Source organism: Trichechus manatus, unplaced genomic scaffold, assembly GCF_000243295.1.
Source record: "Trichechus manatus latirostris isolate Lorelei unplaced genomic scaffold, TriManLat1.0 scaffold00088, whole genome shotgun sequence".
NCBI classification, from domain to species: Eukaryota; Metazoa; Chordata; class Mammalia; order Sirenia; family Trichechidae; genus Trichechus; species Trichechus manatus.
The window spans coordinates 5,511,032-5,531,496 of NW_004444024.1; the positions used below are offsets into that span (position 1 = coordinate 5,511,032).

The 20,465-nt window shown below is 37.1% G+C and overlaps 1 protein-coding gene across 1 annotated transcript in view; it reads left to right on the forward strand.

Annotated features, from left to right (window-relative positions):
• Window positions 1-20,465, forward strand: part of UVRAG (UV radiation resistance associated) — a 363,460-nt gene that overhangs the window by 39,551 nt on the left and 303,444 nt on the right. The window contains exons 3-4 of the mRNA XM_004381978.3: window positions 5,624-5,658; window positions 15,774-15,935. Coding sequence (XP_004382035.1) covers window positions 5,624-5,658; window positions 15,774-15,935 — 197 coding nt within the window. The remainder of the gene's footprint in view (window positions 1-5,623; window positions 5,659-15,773; window positions 15,936-20,465) is intronic.

Below are 20,465 nucleotides of genomic sequence, written 5' to 3' on the forward strand. Positions count from 1 at the left end.
TATGTCTGAGCAGGCGGACTGTGTGTTCTTTGTTGTTTGCTCATCTGTGGGCACAATACTTTTCGCCTCCTTCTCCAGTTGGCAGGGTTAGTCACTCTGATATGGTACCTCAGGGCAGGTCTAGCTGAAGAGGAGTCTCTGGGATGGGTTGTCTGTGGCACTCACCACACCCACCAGGACGGGTGAGTAATCAGTGCAGGGCAGGTTCCAGTAGGCCTTGCCTGTGCTGCTTGGTGGTGTGATGTTAGGCCCATGGTGAAGGTAGGCAGGATGTAGCGGGGAGATTGTTATGTGTGGCGCTAAGATGGATATGGGAGAGAAGAGAGAGGAACAGGAGCCAAAAACATACAAATAAACAAAAAAGAATGCTAGGGGAGTTTGCCACTGGAGTGGAGAGATGAGAGACTATGAAATGGAGAAAAACAAAAAGCGGAAGAAGAAGGAAAAAAAAGAAAAGAATGAATAAATAAAAATCGGAAAGGGAAAAGAACAGGAAAGTTCCCAGGGATCCCACCGTTGCAGCTATGAGGTATGGGGAAGTTGCTCTCAGGTGTTCCAGTACAGCCTGGCCAATGTTGTAGAGGTATACAACACCAAGTATTCAGGTAGTAGAAAGTGAAGGAATTTATAGAGAGACGAGAAACTGAGTAATGAAGAAAGACAGAAAGGGAAAAAGAGGGAAAAGAAAACAAATTAAAGAAAAAAAGAACAGGAAAAGCCCCCCAAAAAACAGAAAAAAAAAAAAGGGGAAAAAAAAAACTAACGAAAAAAATGCTGTCAGGGATCCCTCTGCACGTTTATGCAAGCCAAGGGCGTAGTCTCCTTTCCACACAGCACCGCCTGGCCAGAAAGGGCTCCAAACTCAAAAAAGGAAAGAAAACAAACAAACAATTGAAAACAAACAAATGATCAAAAGCCCCTGGATCCCACCAGTGCGGCAGCCCAGACCGGGAGCAGCTCCACACTCCAACGGAGCTCCACAGCCCCTCAGGAAGAAGCAAAGATGGCGCACGGAGCCAGGTATTTGAGCGAAAGGAGGGGGAGGTGGTGAGGTAAGGAAGAAATCAAAAGAAGCAGAAGAAAAAGCAACACCAGCAGCCAACAAATGGCACTCAGAGAGCCAGCTAGTGCGGGCTGGTGGAATCCAAGCAGCCAGTGTCTCTCAGACAAGAGACTGTGTCCACGGGAAGCAGAGGGGGCCGAGTGTGGGTGAAGAAGGGTAGGGAGTGGGAAAGTGTATATCACAAATTACCGGAGCTCTGCAGCCCCTCAGGAAGAAGCAAAGATTGTGCACGGAACCAGGTATTTGAGTGAAAGGAGGGGGAGGTGGTGAGAGGTAAGGAAGAAATCAAAACAAGTGGAAAAAAGCAACACCAGCATCCAACAAATGACACTCAGAGAGCTGGCCCGTTCAGGTGTGTGGAATCCAGGCAGCTGGTGCTTCCTGGAGAAGAGATTTTGGCCGCGGGAAGCAGAGGACGCCGAGTCAGGATGATAAAGGGTGGGTGGTAGGAAAGTGTATATTGCAAATTACTGGTTGTTTTGTCTCTTGCTGGAAGCTCCGTGAAGCTGCTTTCTTGTACCCCGTTTGCTGGTCTCCGATAGGAGTCCAAGATGGCGGGTCCGTCCTGTGTTAGCTGGTAGGGGACCTCTGCATGAATCTCTCCTCGCTCTCCATTCTCTGTCAGTTTTCTCACTCCATTTGGTGCTTGGCTGAGTTCTTCATCTCTTCATTTGATTTTTTAGGGTTTCAGGATTGTTGTTTTCTCTGTTTGGCTTAGTTGTTCGGATCTTTGCTGTGGAGGGACGGCGTGATGCTTCTGCCTAGACCGCCATTTTGCCGGAAGGCAGGACAGAAATTTTTAAGTCAGTTTTGTTCACTGTTCTAGCCCTAATAACCTGGAACAATGCTTGGCATATACTAGGCCCTCAAATATTTCTTTATTTTCCTTTTCAACTTTTTGAATAGATAATGCAGTGCATCGTTAAAATGTGTGTGTGTGTGTAAAAGTTTATATCACAACCTTCCTTTTACCTGTCTTGCATCTCCATAGTTTTGTATCCCACCCTGATACCACTGTTATTCATCTTTCCTGAGATGCTTTATGCAAATACAAGTAAAAATAGAAGTATTCTTATGGTTTTTATTCCTTCCTCCTTCTACTTTTTACAGAGAAAATGCCGTACTATATCTATTTGTCTGCCTGTCTGCCCACCTACCCACCCACCCACCTACTTACCTACCTATTTCTGTACCTTGCGTTTCTCAATGAATTTACCTTGAAGATTTTTCCATGTTGGCTCATAAAGAGCTTCTTTTGTACTATTTTTTTTCCTGCATAGATTTCTATCAAATAGATGTACCAGAATTTATTTAGCCAGCTCCTATTGGTGGGCATTTAGATGGTTCCAGTCTTTTGTTATTACACACAGTACTACATTGAGTAACTTTATAAGTACGTATATTATTTTATATGAATGCTAGTATAGCTATAAGCTAAATTCCAAGAAGTGAAATTACTGAGTCAAAGAGTGTAGGTATTTTTAATTTTGATAAATATTGCAAAATTGTTCTCCATTGGGCTTGTTTTAGTTTATATTCTCGCTTCATATATATTGGCACCTTTTTCCTCCTGCACCTTGACTAACAGACTGTGCTGTTAAGCATTTGAATTTTTACCAATCTGATAGGTGAAAAATAGTTTTGTAGTAAAGTTTAAATTTGTATTTTTGCTATTTATGAGTAAAGTTGATGTACTAAAGAAAAATATTTGTTGAATGTGCATAACAGCCAGAACATGCTGTTGAAACCATGCTCTGCAATCTCTGATTGCTTTGTTTCTTTAGATTTTAGCATGAATCGATGGAGAAGCATTTTTATCTAATGGACCCTTTCAGGTAGAAGGTGGTTGTCGATGATATCTTTGAAAATTTACTTGTCAAATGATTTTGCTCAAATTGAATTAATAAAAATTAATAAAAATGAAGTAATAAAAATTAAATTTATAAAGTGTTTTTAATTTACTGTATTTCATTTGAGTGTCACAACAACCCTGTTTTCCAGGTTTCATTCTCCTTTGAAAGGTGAAGAAAACTATGGCCCAAAAGGCTTAATTGACTTGTTCAGGGTCACAAAGTTTATACATGGTGCATTGGTAACTAGAGCTGTGTTTTGACTCTGAGTTCAGTATTCTTCTGTTTGCACCATGCTGCTAATTTCATTAACAATATTGTTTAATAGAATGATAGACAGTGTAGGCCCAAGTTTAGTGTGTCAGAAATTACCTCATATTGGATGATTTCTTTCCAAATTTGTTGGCTTGTATTTGTTGACCTCCCTTCATTTTAATTAGCAAGTTCGTTTTGAGGGACTAATGGAAAAGGTGAATTGTTAGTTTTATTTATTCACATAGTCGGTCAACAAAGTTTTAGAAGAAATATCGATACTATTCATCATCTTCCAGCTGGAGATACCTGTTTTGGGAACTGTTTAACTTTGATGCTTTGCAGGTTAAGCTAAGGAATTCTCTCTTTCAAAAGAAAAAAAGAATATTATTTTTTCTCCTGATTTAAAAAGTAATACATACTTACTATAATAAATTCAAACAATACAAAAACATGTTAAATATATAGTGACAGTGCCTTGTAATAAAACAATCAGTTTTTAAGTCTTTTTGTTGTTGTTGCTAGCTGCTGTCACATTGGCTCCCGACTCATGATGGAATGAAATGCTGCCTGCCCCTCTGCCATTTCTGAAAAAATATATATGATGCATGTATGTTAGAAGATATACATACACATACATAATACACACACACATTTATATAGTCAGTTAATGGTTGGAATAATTGGTTAACCATTGGGGGAAAAATGAAAATAATAATACTTAGTGTTGCCTAGTGTTAGAAAACAGGCATTTTTGTAAGTAGGATTGTAAATTAATACGTTGTTTTTACAGAACAGTTTGATAATATCTATCAAAATCAAACTGTGTTTGTACCTTGTTCTTGCAGTTTTTCTATAGCCTGTAGATTCAGATGTCTTAGGATACACATACACGCACGCGCATGCGCGCGCGCGCGCACACACACATCCTAAGACATTATTTGAAATAACCCCAAATAATGTTGTTGAAATACTTAAAGGTTCATCAGTAGGAGATTCTTTTTAAAAATTAGGTTTATCCTTTTTTGTATTTTAAAATAACTTTATAATAGAAAATTTAAAAAACTGCCCAGCAAAAAAATAAAAGTAAGCAGCTTAATCCTACCACCTGGATAAACATTGTTAATTTTCTTACAAAAATTGGGATCCTGTTGTAAATCCTCTCTTAGAACCTGCTTTCTTCACTTAATGTATTGTGATTGTCTCTCCACAGCATAGAATGATTATATCATTTTTTTTTTAAGGAAGCCAAGAATAAAGCAATGTAGATGATATGCTTGTCAAGAAGTGCTTTAATCAGAACACCTCGCCCATAAGACTTTTATGAAGATTCCCTAGCTTCAGTCATTAGTGGACACTTTGAGTGCCATCTATACTGTTACATACATAATATTTTTCTTTGAGTTGATTACTTTAAAATTTGTCGGCTTAAGCATAATCTTTGAAATTGTTCATTCAATAAAAAAAAATATTTATTGTATATCTGCCCTGTGACAGGAACGGTTTTAGGCTCTGAGGAAGCAGCAGTTGTACAAAACAAATGCCAGTGCCCTTATGGAACTTACGATTATGGGTTAGATATGTGAGACATACATTCAGAATAGTAGAAAAAAGTAAAGATTGTCCATGTATCACCTAAAGTCATCTCAGGTACCAGTGGTATGTGCATCACACCTGGGAGATACTGGCTTATAGCAACATAAGGATACAAGGGCCGTTGTAGACCGCAGTGACAAAGCAGCATGGCGATGAATTGGGCAGAGTCAGCAGAGGGAATGTTGGAGAGTTGGATAATGGTGGGAGTGTCCATCTGAACCTCTGACATATTTCTGTCTTTTGACTGGGGCTTTGGGTTTTGTAACATTTGCTGACAGATATGGAGGGGTTTATAGAATCACAAAACTTTAATGCTTACAGATGACCTTTGATTATTAGTCTGACTCCCTAAGTTGTCTAATGAAGAAATGGGCCCAAGGAAATTAGAGACAGCATGTTAATGACAGAGCTTAGAAGTTAGGTCACCTGGTTGCTAGATTAGTATTCATTCCATAGTACTGCCATGGATAATCATTAGAGGCATTTGAGAAAAACAGAGCATATGGAATCACTTGTGGAGAGCAGGGGTGGGAAGAGAAGAAGAAAATCTGAGTTTTTAAAGGCTCAAATTAGAATCTGGGATAAAAGGAGCCAGTAGGGTAATAATCACTAAATTAAATCTTAAAAAGGTGTTGACCTTTCTTTACTGATGCTTTTTCCCTTTAAAATGCTTTTATTTAATTTTTAATCTTATTTTTAATATTTCTATTTTGCTGATAAGAATAAAGAGAGAATAGATCCCTTGAAAATGTTTTAAATATTTTAATGGAACATATGTTAAAAATTTTACAGGAAAGAAGTTCATGAGCTTATTTTTTTCCATATCACTTACTGTTTTTGTTTTTTTTTTCTTCTTTTCCAGAATTTTATAGAAGTGAAGTGATTAAGAATTCCTTGGTAAGTTTGCTTTTTGACAGGTACATATGACTAAGCCTTTTAACTCCTATTTCAGAAAATGCTGAGATGTAAAATAAGTTGAGGTTCTGTTTTGGTATTATGATACTTCTATAGTTAAATCTTAAAATTTTTTCTTAAATAATTATTGATTTGTTCATTGCTGTATCTCTAGTGCTTAGAACATGACTGCCACATAGTAGGTTCTTGATAAATATTTGTTGAATGAACTGATTTTTTTTTTTTGCTGAGAAGTTGTTTTTTCAACTCAAATAATTCTGTCACTTCTATTCACTATAAAGAAGTTTCTGACTATTTGACTTGCCAGATATCATAACAAATGATGTCTTTGTTTAGATTAGTTTTTAAGAATTTCATATCTAGAGTCTTTCCACTTGTTTCTTGGTGATGGCATTGCTCAGTTAGAAAGCTTGTAATGTCTTACTTCTGATAACATGTACACTAGATATTTGCATAAATGAGTCAATTTCTCCGGCCACGTTGAAGAAAAGAGGGGCTTTATGGTAATGATAATATCCTTTTCATAGTCTAAAACTATACTGTATTTGTCCTCAGTCTACTTTTTCAACCTTATCTCCTAACATACTTTTTCTCATTCATTGTGTTCCAGGCATATTTTCTTCTTTCAGTGCTTCAGACACACCAAGCTTGTCTTGTTCCTTATGCCTAGAACACCTGTTTCTTAGTGCTGCCCTTGGCTGAGGAGTTCTTTGAGGTCTCAGCTATATCACTTCAGCGAGGCCTTTTATGACTGTTCCATCTAAAGTAGCTTTCTTTCCCCTACTCCCTTCTTTTTCACATCATTCGTGTTTTACTTTCTTTAGAGCATTCATCACTGTTGGAAACTCTGGCTGACTTGTGTTTATTGTCTGTCTCTCACCTTCTAGAATGTAAGTTCCACGAGAGCAGGCACCTGCCAGTATTGTTCGCCACTGTAACCTTAGAACCTAGAGTAGTATAAACGCTCAGTAAATGCCTGTTAAATGAATGAGTGGATATCAATGATGTGTGATGTTTACAGACTCCTTTTACATAAGTTATCCCATTTTGATCCTTACAACAACTTGGGAGGTAGACAGGGCAGATACTTAAGAAACTGATGCTCAGAGAGATCCAGAGATTTTCCCAGAGTCACGCAACTGCAGGACCAGAAATCTAGACTAGATCTTCTATCTTCAAGTCTCTAACACTTTTTCCTCCTTGTCAGGCTGTCTTCTAAATGTCTCTAAAATATCATAATAGATACAACAGGTTCCTCTGGGGAGGTCCAGTCAGCAGTAAAGACCTGGTTGTACATACATTAAATGATACATGAGAAATGCGTAGCACTGTGCTGACACATGGTAGCTACTGAATGTTAGTAAATGTTAGTTTCTCCTCCTTTGCTGGCTCAGGTGGAAACAGAAGTCACCTACAGACAGGTGAGAGCTAGCAGTGTTAGGGGCTAGAGAGAGTAAAATTTTGCCTTAATTTATTCCACTCCGTTTTCCATAGTTAGACCTCTAGTTGGGGGATGGTTTTATGACACACTGTTGCTTTTTTCCCTGGGTTTGTGTCATAATGGGCTGTATGCCATAGTAGTACTTTAGTGTATGGTTCTATACTATTAGTATTTACTTGATATTCGTTTGACTTCCGTATTTCTTTTTTTAATTGTACTTTAGATGGAGGTTTACAGAACAAATTAGCTTCTCGTTAAACAATTAGTACACATATTGTTTTGTGACATTGGTTACCAACTCCACGACATGTTCACACTCTCCCTTCTCGACCTTGAGTTCCCTATTACCAGCTTTCCTGTCCCCTCCTTTGACTTCCATATTTCTAATTGTCATTGCTCTGAATTTGTTAATTTCTACCTTCAGCTCCTTTTGGCGCGTTTCTTCAGTTGCTTCTGAACTGTTTGTGAGGTTGTGGCACCTTCATCCCTGGTGCACTTAGCAGAGTAATGTTTTGTAAGGATGTTGTAGAGTGGATTCCTGACAAGGGAGAAGACTGGACTAAGAGACCTCCAAAGTCCTTTCAACTCAGAGTTCATAGTGTAATTGTTTCCTAAGTATACTAGTATAACATTTGCTTGCATTGTAATTGTTCATGAACATTTTATCTCCCCAAGTAGATGAAAGCTCCTGGAAGTCAGAGACTGCCTAAATATCTTTATGTCCCCCTAGCTCCCAATGTACTACTTCTGTCTGTTACTTGTTTGATAAGTGTTGTTTCATTGATGTTTCCTTTTAAGGGTGTTTTTTGAGATTATGATATATTTGGCAAGGATTGTTTTTGTTTCTTTTGTCTTAATATAGGTTCTGTAAACTTCATTTATTCTTTTTGAGGGAACTCTTGTTTCTTAGCTTTTTGCTAAATCATTGTGACTGGTTCATATTAATGGTCATTGGGCACCACAGGATCAAGCATCCTTAGAGACAGCACGTTACCTTAATTCATTTAAATTTAAATAGTCACATGTGGCTAGTGTATATCGTATTGGACAGCACATTTCTTGATGCTTCTGAAAAACTTCCATACAGTCATTAGCAGGAATAAATTTCTCCTTTTTTCCTGTTTTTATTTTTTATACTTTGTACTTTTCTTATACTACTAGTATCATTCTAAATCATTATGGTAGTTGTTTAAATGAATGTTTTAGCGCCTCTCTTTCTCTCTCTCTGTCTCTATATATATGGAGCCCTGGTGGTGCTGTGGTTAAGCACGCGGCTGCTATCCAAAAGGTCGGCAGTTCGAATCCAGTAGCTGCTCCTTGGAAACCCTATGGGGCAGTTCTACCCTGTCCTGTAGGGTTGCTATGAGTTGTAATCGACTCGATGGCAACGAGGGTTTTTTTTTTTTTGTATATATAAATATGAAACTTATACAGCAGGGTCCTTAAGTGCTTCCCTTTATAATCTCCATAGGTGTTGTGTTGTGCTTTGCTTGTATCTGGCAAACAAACAAGAAAATATATATACAGTATTTCATCGACTCTAAGATGTCTGTTCTAAGACTCACTATTATTTTATATTCACCAAGAGAAAATAAACACTTCCAATTAAACGGAAACACAGGGCCTTAGCAATAGTCCTGTGTGAGTTGTGATTGACTCTTACTAGCTTCTTATTACTCTGAGATTTCTTTCATCCATTCTAAGGTATTAACAGTCTTTCCTGCCTTTAGGTTCATTGCTTAACTTATGATAGGTGATTCTTTTGTACATATCTCAGCAATAAAATATAAATCAGCTTCATCAATTTGTGGGCATCTCCTTAAGTCCTTTAATGAAGTCAGATGAGATCATTTCTCTATTGACAAATTTGTTTCTCTAATACCAAATTTATGCTTCACTGCTCTGTTTCTGTGTCTTTCTGCTTACATAAAAACTTAATACTTTTTATTGAAGTTTAACATGCATACAGAAGAGTTTACAGTATATAAGCATATACTATATACTATAAGTATATATAAGTTGATGAATTTTCACAAATTGAAAACCACACCACATCAAGAAATAATATATTTTCCACTCCCAGAAGCCTCCTTGTGTTCTCTTCAGTCACTATTAATCTCCTGATTTTAGCACCATAGATTAATTTTACCTGTTTTTGAACTTTATAGACATGGAATCATATAGTACACACACTTCTGTCTGATCAAACTTTCAACTTTATGTTGTGCAGTTTATTCATATTCTGGGGTGTTATTTGTAGTTTGCTTATGCTGTAATATTCCATAATGTGACTATGCCAGAATTTGTCCATTCTCCTGTTGATGAGCATATGGATAGTTTCTAGTTTTGGGCTGTTATGACTAGTGCTGCTATGAACGTTCTTGTACATGTCTTTTGGTGAACATACGTATGCATTTCAGTTGAGTGTATACCCAGGAGTGGAATTACTGGAATATGCATATGATCAGCTTTAGCATATACTGCCAGTTTTCCAAAATGATTGTTTCATTTACACTTCCACCAGCAGTGTATGAGAGTTCTGGTTACTCTACATTCTTGCTAACATTTGATTTTTTTTTAAATCTTTTTTAGTTTTGATAGATCCCATATGCAGGATTTTAAACATTTCTATATAAATCATGAAAGATATTTTTAATTGCACTGAAACTTAACAGTGTGTATAATTCAAAATAAGTCATTAATAATAGCTGTTTTTAAGGTTGTGTATATATGGACTGTGGCACCTGATGGCTGCCACCTGGTGGTTAAAAATTGTGGGGCTTCATTGATTCTAACATTTCTAAAATCAGAATTCATCTTACAATGTGAAGAAAAGTGCATGTTAGGATTGATGATAAGTGGGAATATGTTAGCTGATAAGTGTAATGGAGTAAAATAAAGCAAAATAACGGAGTATATGGCAGGGGTGGACTAGTAGGTGTCCCTTGCTTGTGCGAATGGTTAAGCGCTTGATTAACGGCTGAAAGGTTGGTGGTTCGAACCCACCCAGAGGAGCCTGAGAAGAAGACAGGCCTGGCAATCTGCTTCCAAAAGGCCACAGTCTTGAAAACCCTATAGAGCGGTTCTACTCTGCACGGATGGGGTCGCCATGAGTCGGAATCGATGCGACAGCAACTAACAACAACAACAACAGAGGTCTAGTAGAGGCTGGTGATGGACCTTATAATTGAATAAACAAAGTTCTAGAGCACGTATTTTTAGGGAAAGCATGTGATATAATTTATCAGAACCATAAGCGTCTGTTGGAATTGTGACTGGCTGAGCTGTTTTTAAATCTCTGGGAAAAAACTGACTGAACAGTACAAATACTTTCTATGAGTTACTAGCCTGAGTGATTCTCAGATCACTTTTATGTTTCAGTTGAATTGTGACCGAATGAATTAACATTTAATCTGTATGGGTATGTATGTGAGTAGGGTGTTGGCTTCTCTTGCTTATGCCAGATTATGTTATCCAGTGTTAAACTTCATCATCTTTAGGGTTTTCCAACGTCTGTCTGGTCAACTATGTGATTTGGAGGGAGACTGAGATAAGTACATATGTAATTATAGTACCAAGGAAGAAGGACAGTATGCTGTGAAGACATATAGGAGTGTATTTATCTCAGTTTTGAGGGGGTGGGGCTAGGAAAGCCTTCTAATAAGTAATTCCTAAATTAAGACATGAGGGATGAATAGGGGGGAATGAGACAGGGGAAAAGAGTTTATTGCGCTGAAGAATAACTACTACTTATAGAAACAGTATGTAGTTCCTAAGTGTTAAATCTTGTATGTTTTGAGAAAGTTGGAGCAGCTTTTATGAATTTTTAGTTGTGATTCTTGTGACCATGCTTTTGTTACTGAGCAGTGTTATAGAAAAATTTTTCCGGTAAAAAAATAATAATTTTAGGCCCTCTTTATAGTTAGCTGGCAATGAACTTTCCATAGTTGTAAATATCCTGATATTCTGCCACTGTAGTTTTAGTGACTATGATGTAGGTCTCTGGATGATGTTAGTACTTGAATAATTTCATGCATCTAGAAGTTGGGCTGGTATATATAAATTAAATAAAACCCATTTAGGACTTTGTAGTAAAATTCTTGGGCAATAAAGACTTTGGATATGTGGCAGGCAGTACCAACTCAGGAATTACTGCTCATTGTCTGGCCACCTTTAGTAGTATTTTATAAAATATAAAGGAAAGTCTTTGTAATGAGAAGATTGACAATAGCTCTACTATATTAATGTTGTATTGATTTAGGAGGGGAATCCAGGTCACCTAATCAAATCACATGAAATAACTTCAAAAGTCCACCCTTCTCTCCAAAGGCTTTTGATTTGTTAAAGTGAAGTATTTAAAAATATTTAATACAGCAGCAAAAAGCATCTCCCACCTCCCCTCCCCCCCATGCAGTGTGACCCTTCAGATACATTTACCAAGTCTTTCCTTTTTTCATTTTGAAAAAGGGTGATTACTTCATACTTCTCGTGCTTTGCCACTCTGATAATGAGAATTCAAGATTATACTACTTCATATTCTAGAGCATGTGAGCTTTTGTTGAGGAGTGACATGACACATAGAAGAGTAAATGGGTACCTTTTCATGTGATGTAATTTGAAGACCAGGAAAAAAAAGTGGCTGGTCTGTTGGATTCCAGTTATGTGAAATGTTGTTTGAGTTTCTTATATCCTTATCACATGTTTTGGTCTCCCTCCCCTCCCATTTCTTAAACATTGTTGTTAGTTGCCCTTGAGTTGGTTCCGACTCATGGTGGCTCCATGTGCGATAGAACAAAACTCTGCCTGGTTCTGTGTCTTTTCCATGATTGATGGCATGCTTGGGTCCATTTTTGCCTTCTGACTGGGGTGGGGGAGGTCATCTTCCAGTATGATATCGAACAATATTCTTTGGTGATCTGTGGGATTGTCGTTGGCTAATTTTTGGAAGTAGATTGCCAGGCCTTTCTTCCTAGCTTGTCTTAGTCTGGAAGCTCTTCTGAAACCTATTCAGCGTCACAGCAACATGCAACATCAAAACAGACCAGTGGTGGCTGTGTTTGAAATGCATTGGCTAGGAATGGAACCAGGTCTCCCACGTGGAATGCAAAAATTCTACCACTGAACCACCACTGCCCTGGTGTCTTATATAACCACGTGAAAATGACCAAAGTTAGGAAGTGTAACACCTATACAATACTATTATCTAATCTACAGTCCTTATTCAATTACTGTCAGTTCTTCGGGACCCAGTCCAGAATCACTCTTTGTTTTTAGCTGTCATGTCTCTTTATTCTCCTTTAGTCTGGAACAATTCTTTAGCCTTTTTGTGTGTGTGTGTCTTGACTTTGGCATTGTTAAACTCTACAGGCCAGTTATTTTGTAGAATGTCCCTCTATTTGGTTGTCTGATGTTTCCTTATGATTACGTTCAGGTTGTACGTTTGTGGCAGGAAGACCATCAAAGTGATGTTGTGTCCTTTTCAGTGCTTTGTATTATGAGGCACATGATGTTGGTTTGTCCCAATATTGGTGATGCTAACTTTTGTCACTTGATTAAGGTGATGCTTTAAAGTTACTATTTTTCCCTTTATAATTAATAAGTAATTTGGGGAGAGATGCTTTAAGACTTTGTTTATATCCTGCACCTCATCAAATGCTTGCTCACTCGTTTTAGTATCCGTTGATGATTTTCTAACTCCCATCATTCCTTTTATATTAGTTGGCACCTTAACCTTCCTTTATTCCGCATGTAATAATTAATTAAGACTTAAGAAACATTTAATCAGTTAATTGTTAACTATAGCATTACAGACTCATAGATTCTTATTTTACTGAGTGGGTTATAATCCATAACTATTATTTATTTTGATGTTTTAATTATCCCACATTTGGTTAGTGAGAGCCCTGTAAGTTGGTTCCTATGTCCTTTTGATAAAAAAAAAACCATTATATTTGAGCACTTCTTTACTTTCCAGCACAAGATATTCCAGAATCATCTTGTATTTTCCCTGCCCTAGCCTTGGAATCAACCATTTCCTCAAGGAACCTTGGTTGCTTTTAGTGAGAATGTTAAATAGAAACCAAGATCTGGTGATAGTTGTATTCATTGTTATCAGTGTGCTCATTACTTCTAGCCTTCCTTAGTGGACTGAACTAGGAAATACACATATGTACATACACATACATATGTATGCACACCTGTATTTGTCTGTATATTTATTTCTGTTCTTTCCATCTCCATCTATCTAGAACCACACGTTTGTACCAATATCTCCAATTTCAGTTCAACTGAACTTTCAGTCCATTTATAACTCCCTTCTCCAGTAATAAAAAACCTGGCTTCCATTATCCTCAAATTATTTTCTCATTTACTCATGCTTAGAATACACAGAAAGTAGTTTTAGAGTTTCTAATGCATACCATTGCACAAACCTACACGCTAGAGTTAAATATGTATTTACAGGTGTTTTAAAAGTAAAAGTTATGTACACTGAAATGCATAGCTGTTAAGTGTAAAATTTGCTAAGTTTTGACAAATGCATACATCACTTACTGTCTGATTGTCTTGATCACTATTAAGATAATATTTTCCATCATTCCAGGAAGTTCCTTTGTGCTCTTTTCCAGTCAACCTCTGCCCCTAACGTTTTTTTTTCACTGTAGATTAGTTTTGTGTTTTATAGAAGTTTATTTAAATGTAATCATCATATATACATATATATTTATTCCATTTTAAATTCTCTCCTTGGCTTTTTAGCTGTGTATCTCTTTGCATTAAATTTTTAGTCATTGCTCTAGAGTTTATAATATATGTTCTTAACTCATCACAGTCTAGTTAGTTAGTATTGTACCACTTCATGTAAAATGTAAGAACCTTGCAACAGTATAGTTCCAGTTACCCACCTATTGTCATTTGTGCTGTTGCTTTCATATATGTTATCTCTGTATGTTATAAACCCCTCTATACAGTTAGAATTTTTGCTTTAAATAGTCATATGTCATATAAAGAAAGTATGAGAAGAAAAAAAATCTATTGTTTTATATTTACTCACATGTTTACCATTGCCAAGGCTCTTTATTCCTTCTTGTAGATCCAGCTTTCTGTCTGGTGTCATTTCCTTTCATCCTGAAGAACTTCTTGTAGTTCAAAACTGCATGGCTATTCCTAGACCTTAATGTTCATCTTCATATTTGAATGAAATTCTGCCGCTATATAGCAGGGCTGCTAAAAAATTATGGTGGGATAGAGACTGTATGTCACATAAAATGGAATTCTGTTGATCTTAAATTGAAAGTCTTGGATGGCTGGAATTTAGTTTTTTAGGATCCAGTATAAAACGGATTACATTAATGTGCTTACTGTTATCATTGTGCTGTTTATTGATCTTCCAGTGTCCTCAGACACCCGTATCAGTTAATTGAACATTCTTTCACTCATTCAGCACATACTTACTAAGCACACACCAGATAACTTTTCAAGCTTTGGGAACCTAGCGGTAAATAATTCAGGTAATGTTCTTACTCTGTCAGATCTTTTATTTTAGTGGAATGAAATCAGACAATAAAAATATCAACACATAAATGGAAAAGATAAATCAGTGGTAAGTGCTGTGAAACTGGAAGTCACCCATGCCTCCTCCCCGCAAAACGTCAACAACCAAATCCACAAAAATACACACAAATAACAAGCTTCAGTGTCCCCTAAAAGAAAAACAGACGCTATGCTGTCCTCCTTCAGTCAGGAAAAGAACTGCCAAAAGCCAAGAACAGTTACCTTATATGAGGATCCTTTGATTTACTGATTTATATATATGGAAACTGCGAATTTAATAAGATTATCTGTTTATATTTAGCAATGAAAGCACTAACGTTTCATATAGGGGAAATAAGTAAAAGTGAGTAATTGATGCACTGTAGTTCATTTTTATTGGTGTTATTAAAGCCCCATAACATGTTGACTTTTCAGAGAGTGTTTTAACTATCTAGATGATTCTCTTAATGAAAAATAATCTTTCAAATCTTAAAACTGACCTGGTGATTCTTAACTTAAAATACTTCAGTAGCCTCACATCTTGTACACTGGCTCCTTGGCAAGGCATATAAGATTCTTCAGTTTAGTCCTTTCTACCTCTTTCCAGCTTGTATACAGAGTTTCCTTTGCCGGGAATTCCTTATTTTAATCTGATGAAATCCTGCTTGTCACAGCCTCTGTGATATTGTCCCCATTTCTGTGCTACTCTGTAACCTTTTGCATAATTCTGTTATTTAACTTTTCATGAAACAATGCAATTATTTGAATAGAGGTTTAAATTCAGTAATAAGTTGGAGGCTCTCTGAGGGCAGTGTCTACCTGTTGGCTCTTAATAATCGTGGAGTATGTGTTGAATATGAGTGGCTTACCATATGAAACCATATCAGTTAAAGATTGGAATATATACACTCTTTCTAATGACTATAATAAATAAGCAGAGACGTTCAACAGTACCATTATTATTCCCTTTGTGTTAATTGGAATATCTTCTTGGTTCACTTAAGTTTACAATTTAATATATAGATGAGGTCTTTTGGTTTTTATAAAGAAGTGATTTACAGTCTAATTGAAATAACTGTAAACAAGTTAGAGTCTTTCTAAATTATCTTTTCATTTCTGTTAACAGAATCCAACGTGGCGGAGTCTCGATTTTGGAATAATGCCAGACCGTCTTGATACGTCTGTGTCTTGTTTCGTGGTGAGGATATGGGGTGGAAAGGAGGACGTCTACCAGCTGTTGATTGAATGGAAAGTCTGTTTGGATGGGCTGAAATACTTGGGTCAGCAGGTAATTTTTAGACTGGGGTTTACAAGTAGTTGTTGTGTCCAAATTAACCTATCTAACCTTTCTGTTGATTCTTCTGACTACATTTCCTATCATAAAGAGAGAACCTTTCTGATTGTTAACTTAGTTATAAAAATTGGAGTCGTCAGCAAGTTTAAAAAATACCGTTAACTGAAGAAACTCATGACACCCTAAGATGCTAATAATTTAAGAGGATCTCCCCCCCACCCCCTGCCTCCGGTAGGAAAGGATATGCTTTCTCATAGCATTCTGCTGCTTCTCTGTCCTACTGTATTTTTCCCTTTAGTATCTGAAAATTAAGTTGAAAATAAGGAACAACAGGGATCACAATAGAGGATCCTGGACAGAGCCAGAGAAAAATGTAGAACAAAATTCTAACAAAAAAAAACCAGACTTACCCATCTGACAAGAGACTGGACAAATCCTGAGAGTATGGCCCCCAGACACCCTTTAAACTCAGTACTGAAGTCACTCCTGAGGTTCACCCTTCAGCCAAAGGTTAGACAGGTCCCTAAAACAAACAGTAATACACGTAGCTCAGCCACATATACGAGACTAAATGGACACACCAGCCCAGGGGCAAGAACAAGAAAACAGGAAGGGATAGGAAAGCTGTACGAATGGAAGTGGGAGACCCAAGATTGAGGAGAGGAGAGTGTTGACACGTCGTGGGGTTGGCAGCCAATGTCACAAAACAATATGTGTGTTAATTGTTGAATGAGAAACTAATTTACTCTGTAAACCTTCATCTAAAGCACAATTTAAAAAAAGAAAAGAAAAGGAACACACTTATTAAGCAACTTTCTTTTGACTAGGAGCATTGGGTTATTCTAGGAATAAGAAGAATTACTGTTTACTGAGTATAGGAATAACATATGCCTGCGTTACATATACTGCCATCCATTCCTCACCTTTGCTGTATCTATGACCCCAAACGATAACAACAAAAAAATAAAAAACAGAAACAGAACCCAAACCTGTTGCCATCAAGTTGATTCTGACTCATGGCAACCCCATATGTTATAGAGTAGAACTGCTCTATAGGGTTTTCTTGGCTTTTATTGTTTATGTGAAAGTTTACAATTCAAGTTAGTCTCTCATAACAAAAATTTGTACATACATTGTTTTGTGACCCTAATTGCTCTCCCTGTACTGTGACAGCACACTCCTCCTTTCCACCCCTGATTTCCCACGTCCATTCAACCAGCTCCTAACCCTCTCTGCCTTCTCATCTCACCTCCGGACAGAAGCTGCCCATTTAGTCTCATGCATCTACTTGAGCTAAGAAGCACAGTCTTCTCAAGTATCATTTTATGTCGTGTAGTCCAGTCCAATCTTTGTTTGAAGCGTTGGCCTCGGGAATTGTTTTAGTTCTGGGTTGACAGAGAGTCCAGGGGCCATGCTGTCTCTGGTTCCTGTAGTCTCAGTCAGACCATTAAGTCTGGTCTTTTTGCTAGAATTTGAGTTCTGCATCCCACCCTTCCTCCGTTCCATCTGGGACTCTCTGTTGTGTTCCCTGTCAGGGCGGTCATTGGTGGTAGCTGGGTACTGTCCACTTCTTCTGGTCTTAGGCTGATGAATTCTCTGGTGTATGTGGCCGCTTCTGTCTCTTGGGCTGATACTTTCCTTGTGTCTTTGGTATTCTTCATTCTCCTTTACTCCAGGTGGTTGGGACCAATTGATGCATCTTAGATGGCTGCTTGCTGACTTTTAAGACCCCAGACGCTGCTCACCAAAGTAGTATGCAGAACATTTTCTTAATAAACTTTGTTATGCTTGGCTATAATCTTTTTTTTTTTTTTTTAATTATACCCATGTGTATTATTCTTCAGCTTGGCTATAATCTTTACTGAAGCAGATTGCCGGGTCTTTCTTCTCCAGTGCTGCTGGTGGGGGTTCAAACCACCAACCTTTAGGTTAGTAGTCAACCACAAACCGTTTGTGCCACTCAGGGACTCTGTACCTATGACAGATGTAACTAATTGATCACACCACTCTTCTAGCTGAGCTTGGAAATAGCTCCATAATCCTTCCTAACACAGTGTTTTAGGAAGCAACTAGCAGTTTATCAGAAATGCATATGAAATGAGGTTATTACAATTAATGGTTATAGCAACCTTGTGAAGTTTGATAAATTATTGCTTTCATTTTCCAGATGGGAAAATTTAGCCTCAGAGAGTTTTAAGAAATCTCTCAATGTCACACAGCTAGGTGGAGCTAGGATTTAAATCCAGCCCTGGCTGGCTTAAAAATTCATTCTCTTTGTGCTATGCAACACTGGTATGTACATTTGGTCCTTGGTAAACCCTCATCCTACCCTTGGGATGAATGCCATTTCTGTTGTGATACCTATGATACTACTGTTAAAGGTAACCCTAAAATGTTAGTCATAGATTATCTACAAACATCCTGGATGTTTTCTTGATATCTATTCAACATATACTTTCTGACATGTTTCTTTTTTAAGAAATAATTTTATTCTGCATTTTTTTCAGATTAAAAAAAAATCTCTGCTCTCATTTTGCTTACCACATTTCATTTATTTTGTGTCCTTCTATAGTGACTAGCACAATGCATGTAATAGATATGTTCCTTGCAAAATTTTAACCTGCTGGTCTCATAAAATGGGTTGTGTTTACCTCTCTTCTATTTTGGAAGAATTTGTGTAGAATTGGTATTATTTATTCCACAAATGTAGGTACCTTGGGCTACTAGTTCTCTGATTTCTGGAAGGTGCTGCTTACCAGGGCTATGTAGCATCCTAACTCCTATATAATGGCAGGAGAAGTTCTTGTGCTTGGCGTAAGTGGTTAGAACTTTGTATTAATAACAACAGCAATTGTAGACTGCTTCAGTGTTGGGGTATCTTTTACATTCACAAAATTTTTTACATGTACACAGTGACCTAGAGCTTTTTGAAGATCATGTGAGCAAGTTAATTTCCTCAACACTTAAGTAAGAAAACTGAAGCTTGAAGAGATTAAGTGATTTGCTAAAAGTCACACAGTGATTGGTGGATTCAGGCTGTTAATTGTTCCATGGCTCAGAATATATTTATTATTCATTTCACTGATTCTAACCAGCTGTCTCAAAAAAATTGCAATTTTTCATGAAGGGATCAAATTGCAAGGTTATGGTTAGATTAATAGAGTAGTCTCTATATTAGGATTACAACACAATTATTGCTGGGTTCGTAATCTATAATTGATAGTATATATCCACACTTCTTACGTATAATTTAACAATTCTGAAATGCATATAGTAGTGTGGAATACAGTGCAGCCTGTTTTGTTTAGCATGTTTTTCTTTATTAATGAGGAGCAAAGGGATGTTTCTGAGCTGTATGGTAGCCTGGTTTCTGATCCATTATTAGTTCTTTCTTCAGTAGTTTTTCATGTCTAACTTCCAAAAGTTCTTTCACATCCAGTAATCTCGTTTCATCTTTATGACACCCATGTAGTATAGAGCAGGGAGTGCTTTCTGCTTTTGACTGATGAGGGAATTAAAACGTGGGGCCGTTAACAGGGATTAACTACTAAATGTATAGAGTGCTAGGTACTAGCGCTATAAAGATAAACAAGAGAAGGTTCCTTTTGTTAAAGAGCTCATTATGAAACAGTTAAAATTGGAGTTAGAATGCAGCTCACTTGATTTTTAGCCCAGTATCTTTTCAAATACTAGAACCATGTCGGAGCCCTGGTGGCGAAGTGTTTAAGACCTCAGGCTGCTAACCAAAATGCTGGTGGTTCAAATCTACCAGCCACTCTTTGGAAACCCTATGGGGCAGTTCTGCTTTGTCCTATAGGGTCACTATGAGTCGGAATCGACTCGACGGCACACAACAACAAGAACAGAACCATGTTGCCTCTTATTTTTTTCTTTTTTTATTGTACTTTAGATGAAGGTTTACAGAACAAATAGTTTCTCATTAAATAGTCAGTACACATATTGTTTTATGATATTGGTTAACAACCCCATGACATGTCAACACTCTCCCTTCTTGACCTTGGAGGACCTTTTTTTTTGGTGAAAATATACATGGCCAAAGTGACACCATTTCAGAAGTTTTTACATGTACAATTCAGTGACATTGATTACATTCTTCCCATTGTGCTGCTATTCTCACTATCCTTTTCCAAATTATTCCATCACCACTGTCTTCAACTCGCTGCCCCCAGGCTTCCCATCAAACCTTTTGAGTTGTTATTGTCAATTTGTTGCCTCTTATTTTTGAACAAACTACTTTAATGACCATCTTCATAAAGCTTATACTTTGAGAACTTTACTTTTATGCTAGACTTGTTTCTACTTGTTTGTTCCTACCCATCCTTTTTTCTATATTTTGTTCTAATTTTAAAAGTAGTATATGTTCTTTGTGGACAATTTGGAAAAATTTGAATAACACAGAGAAGAGAATAAAAATTTATGCACAATCCCACTGCTCATCTACAGCCATTGTTAACATTTCGATACATATAATTTTAATCTTTTTTCTCTAGGAATATATATGTA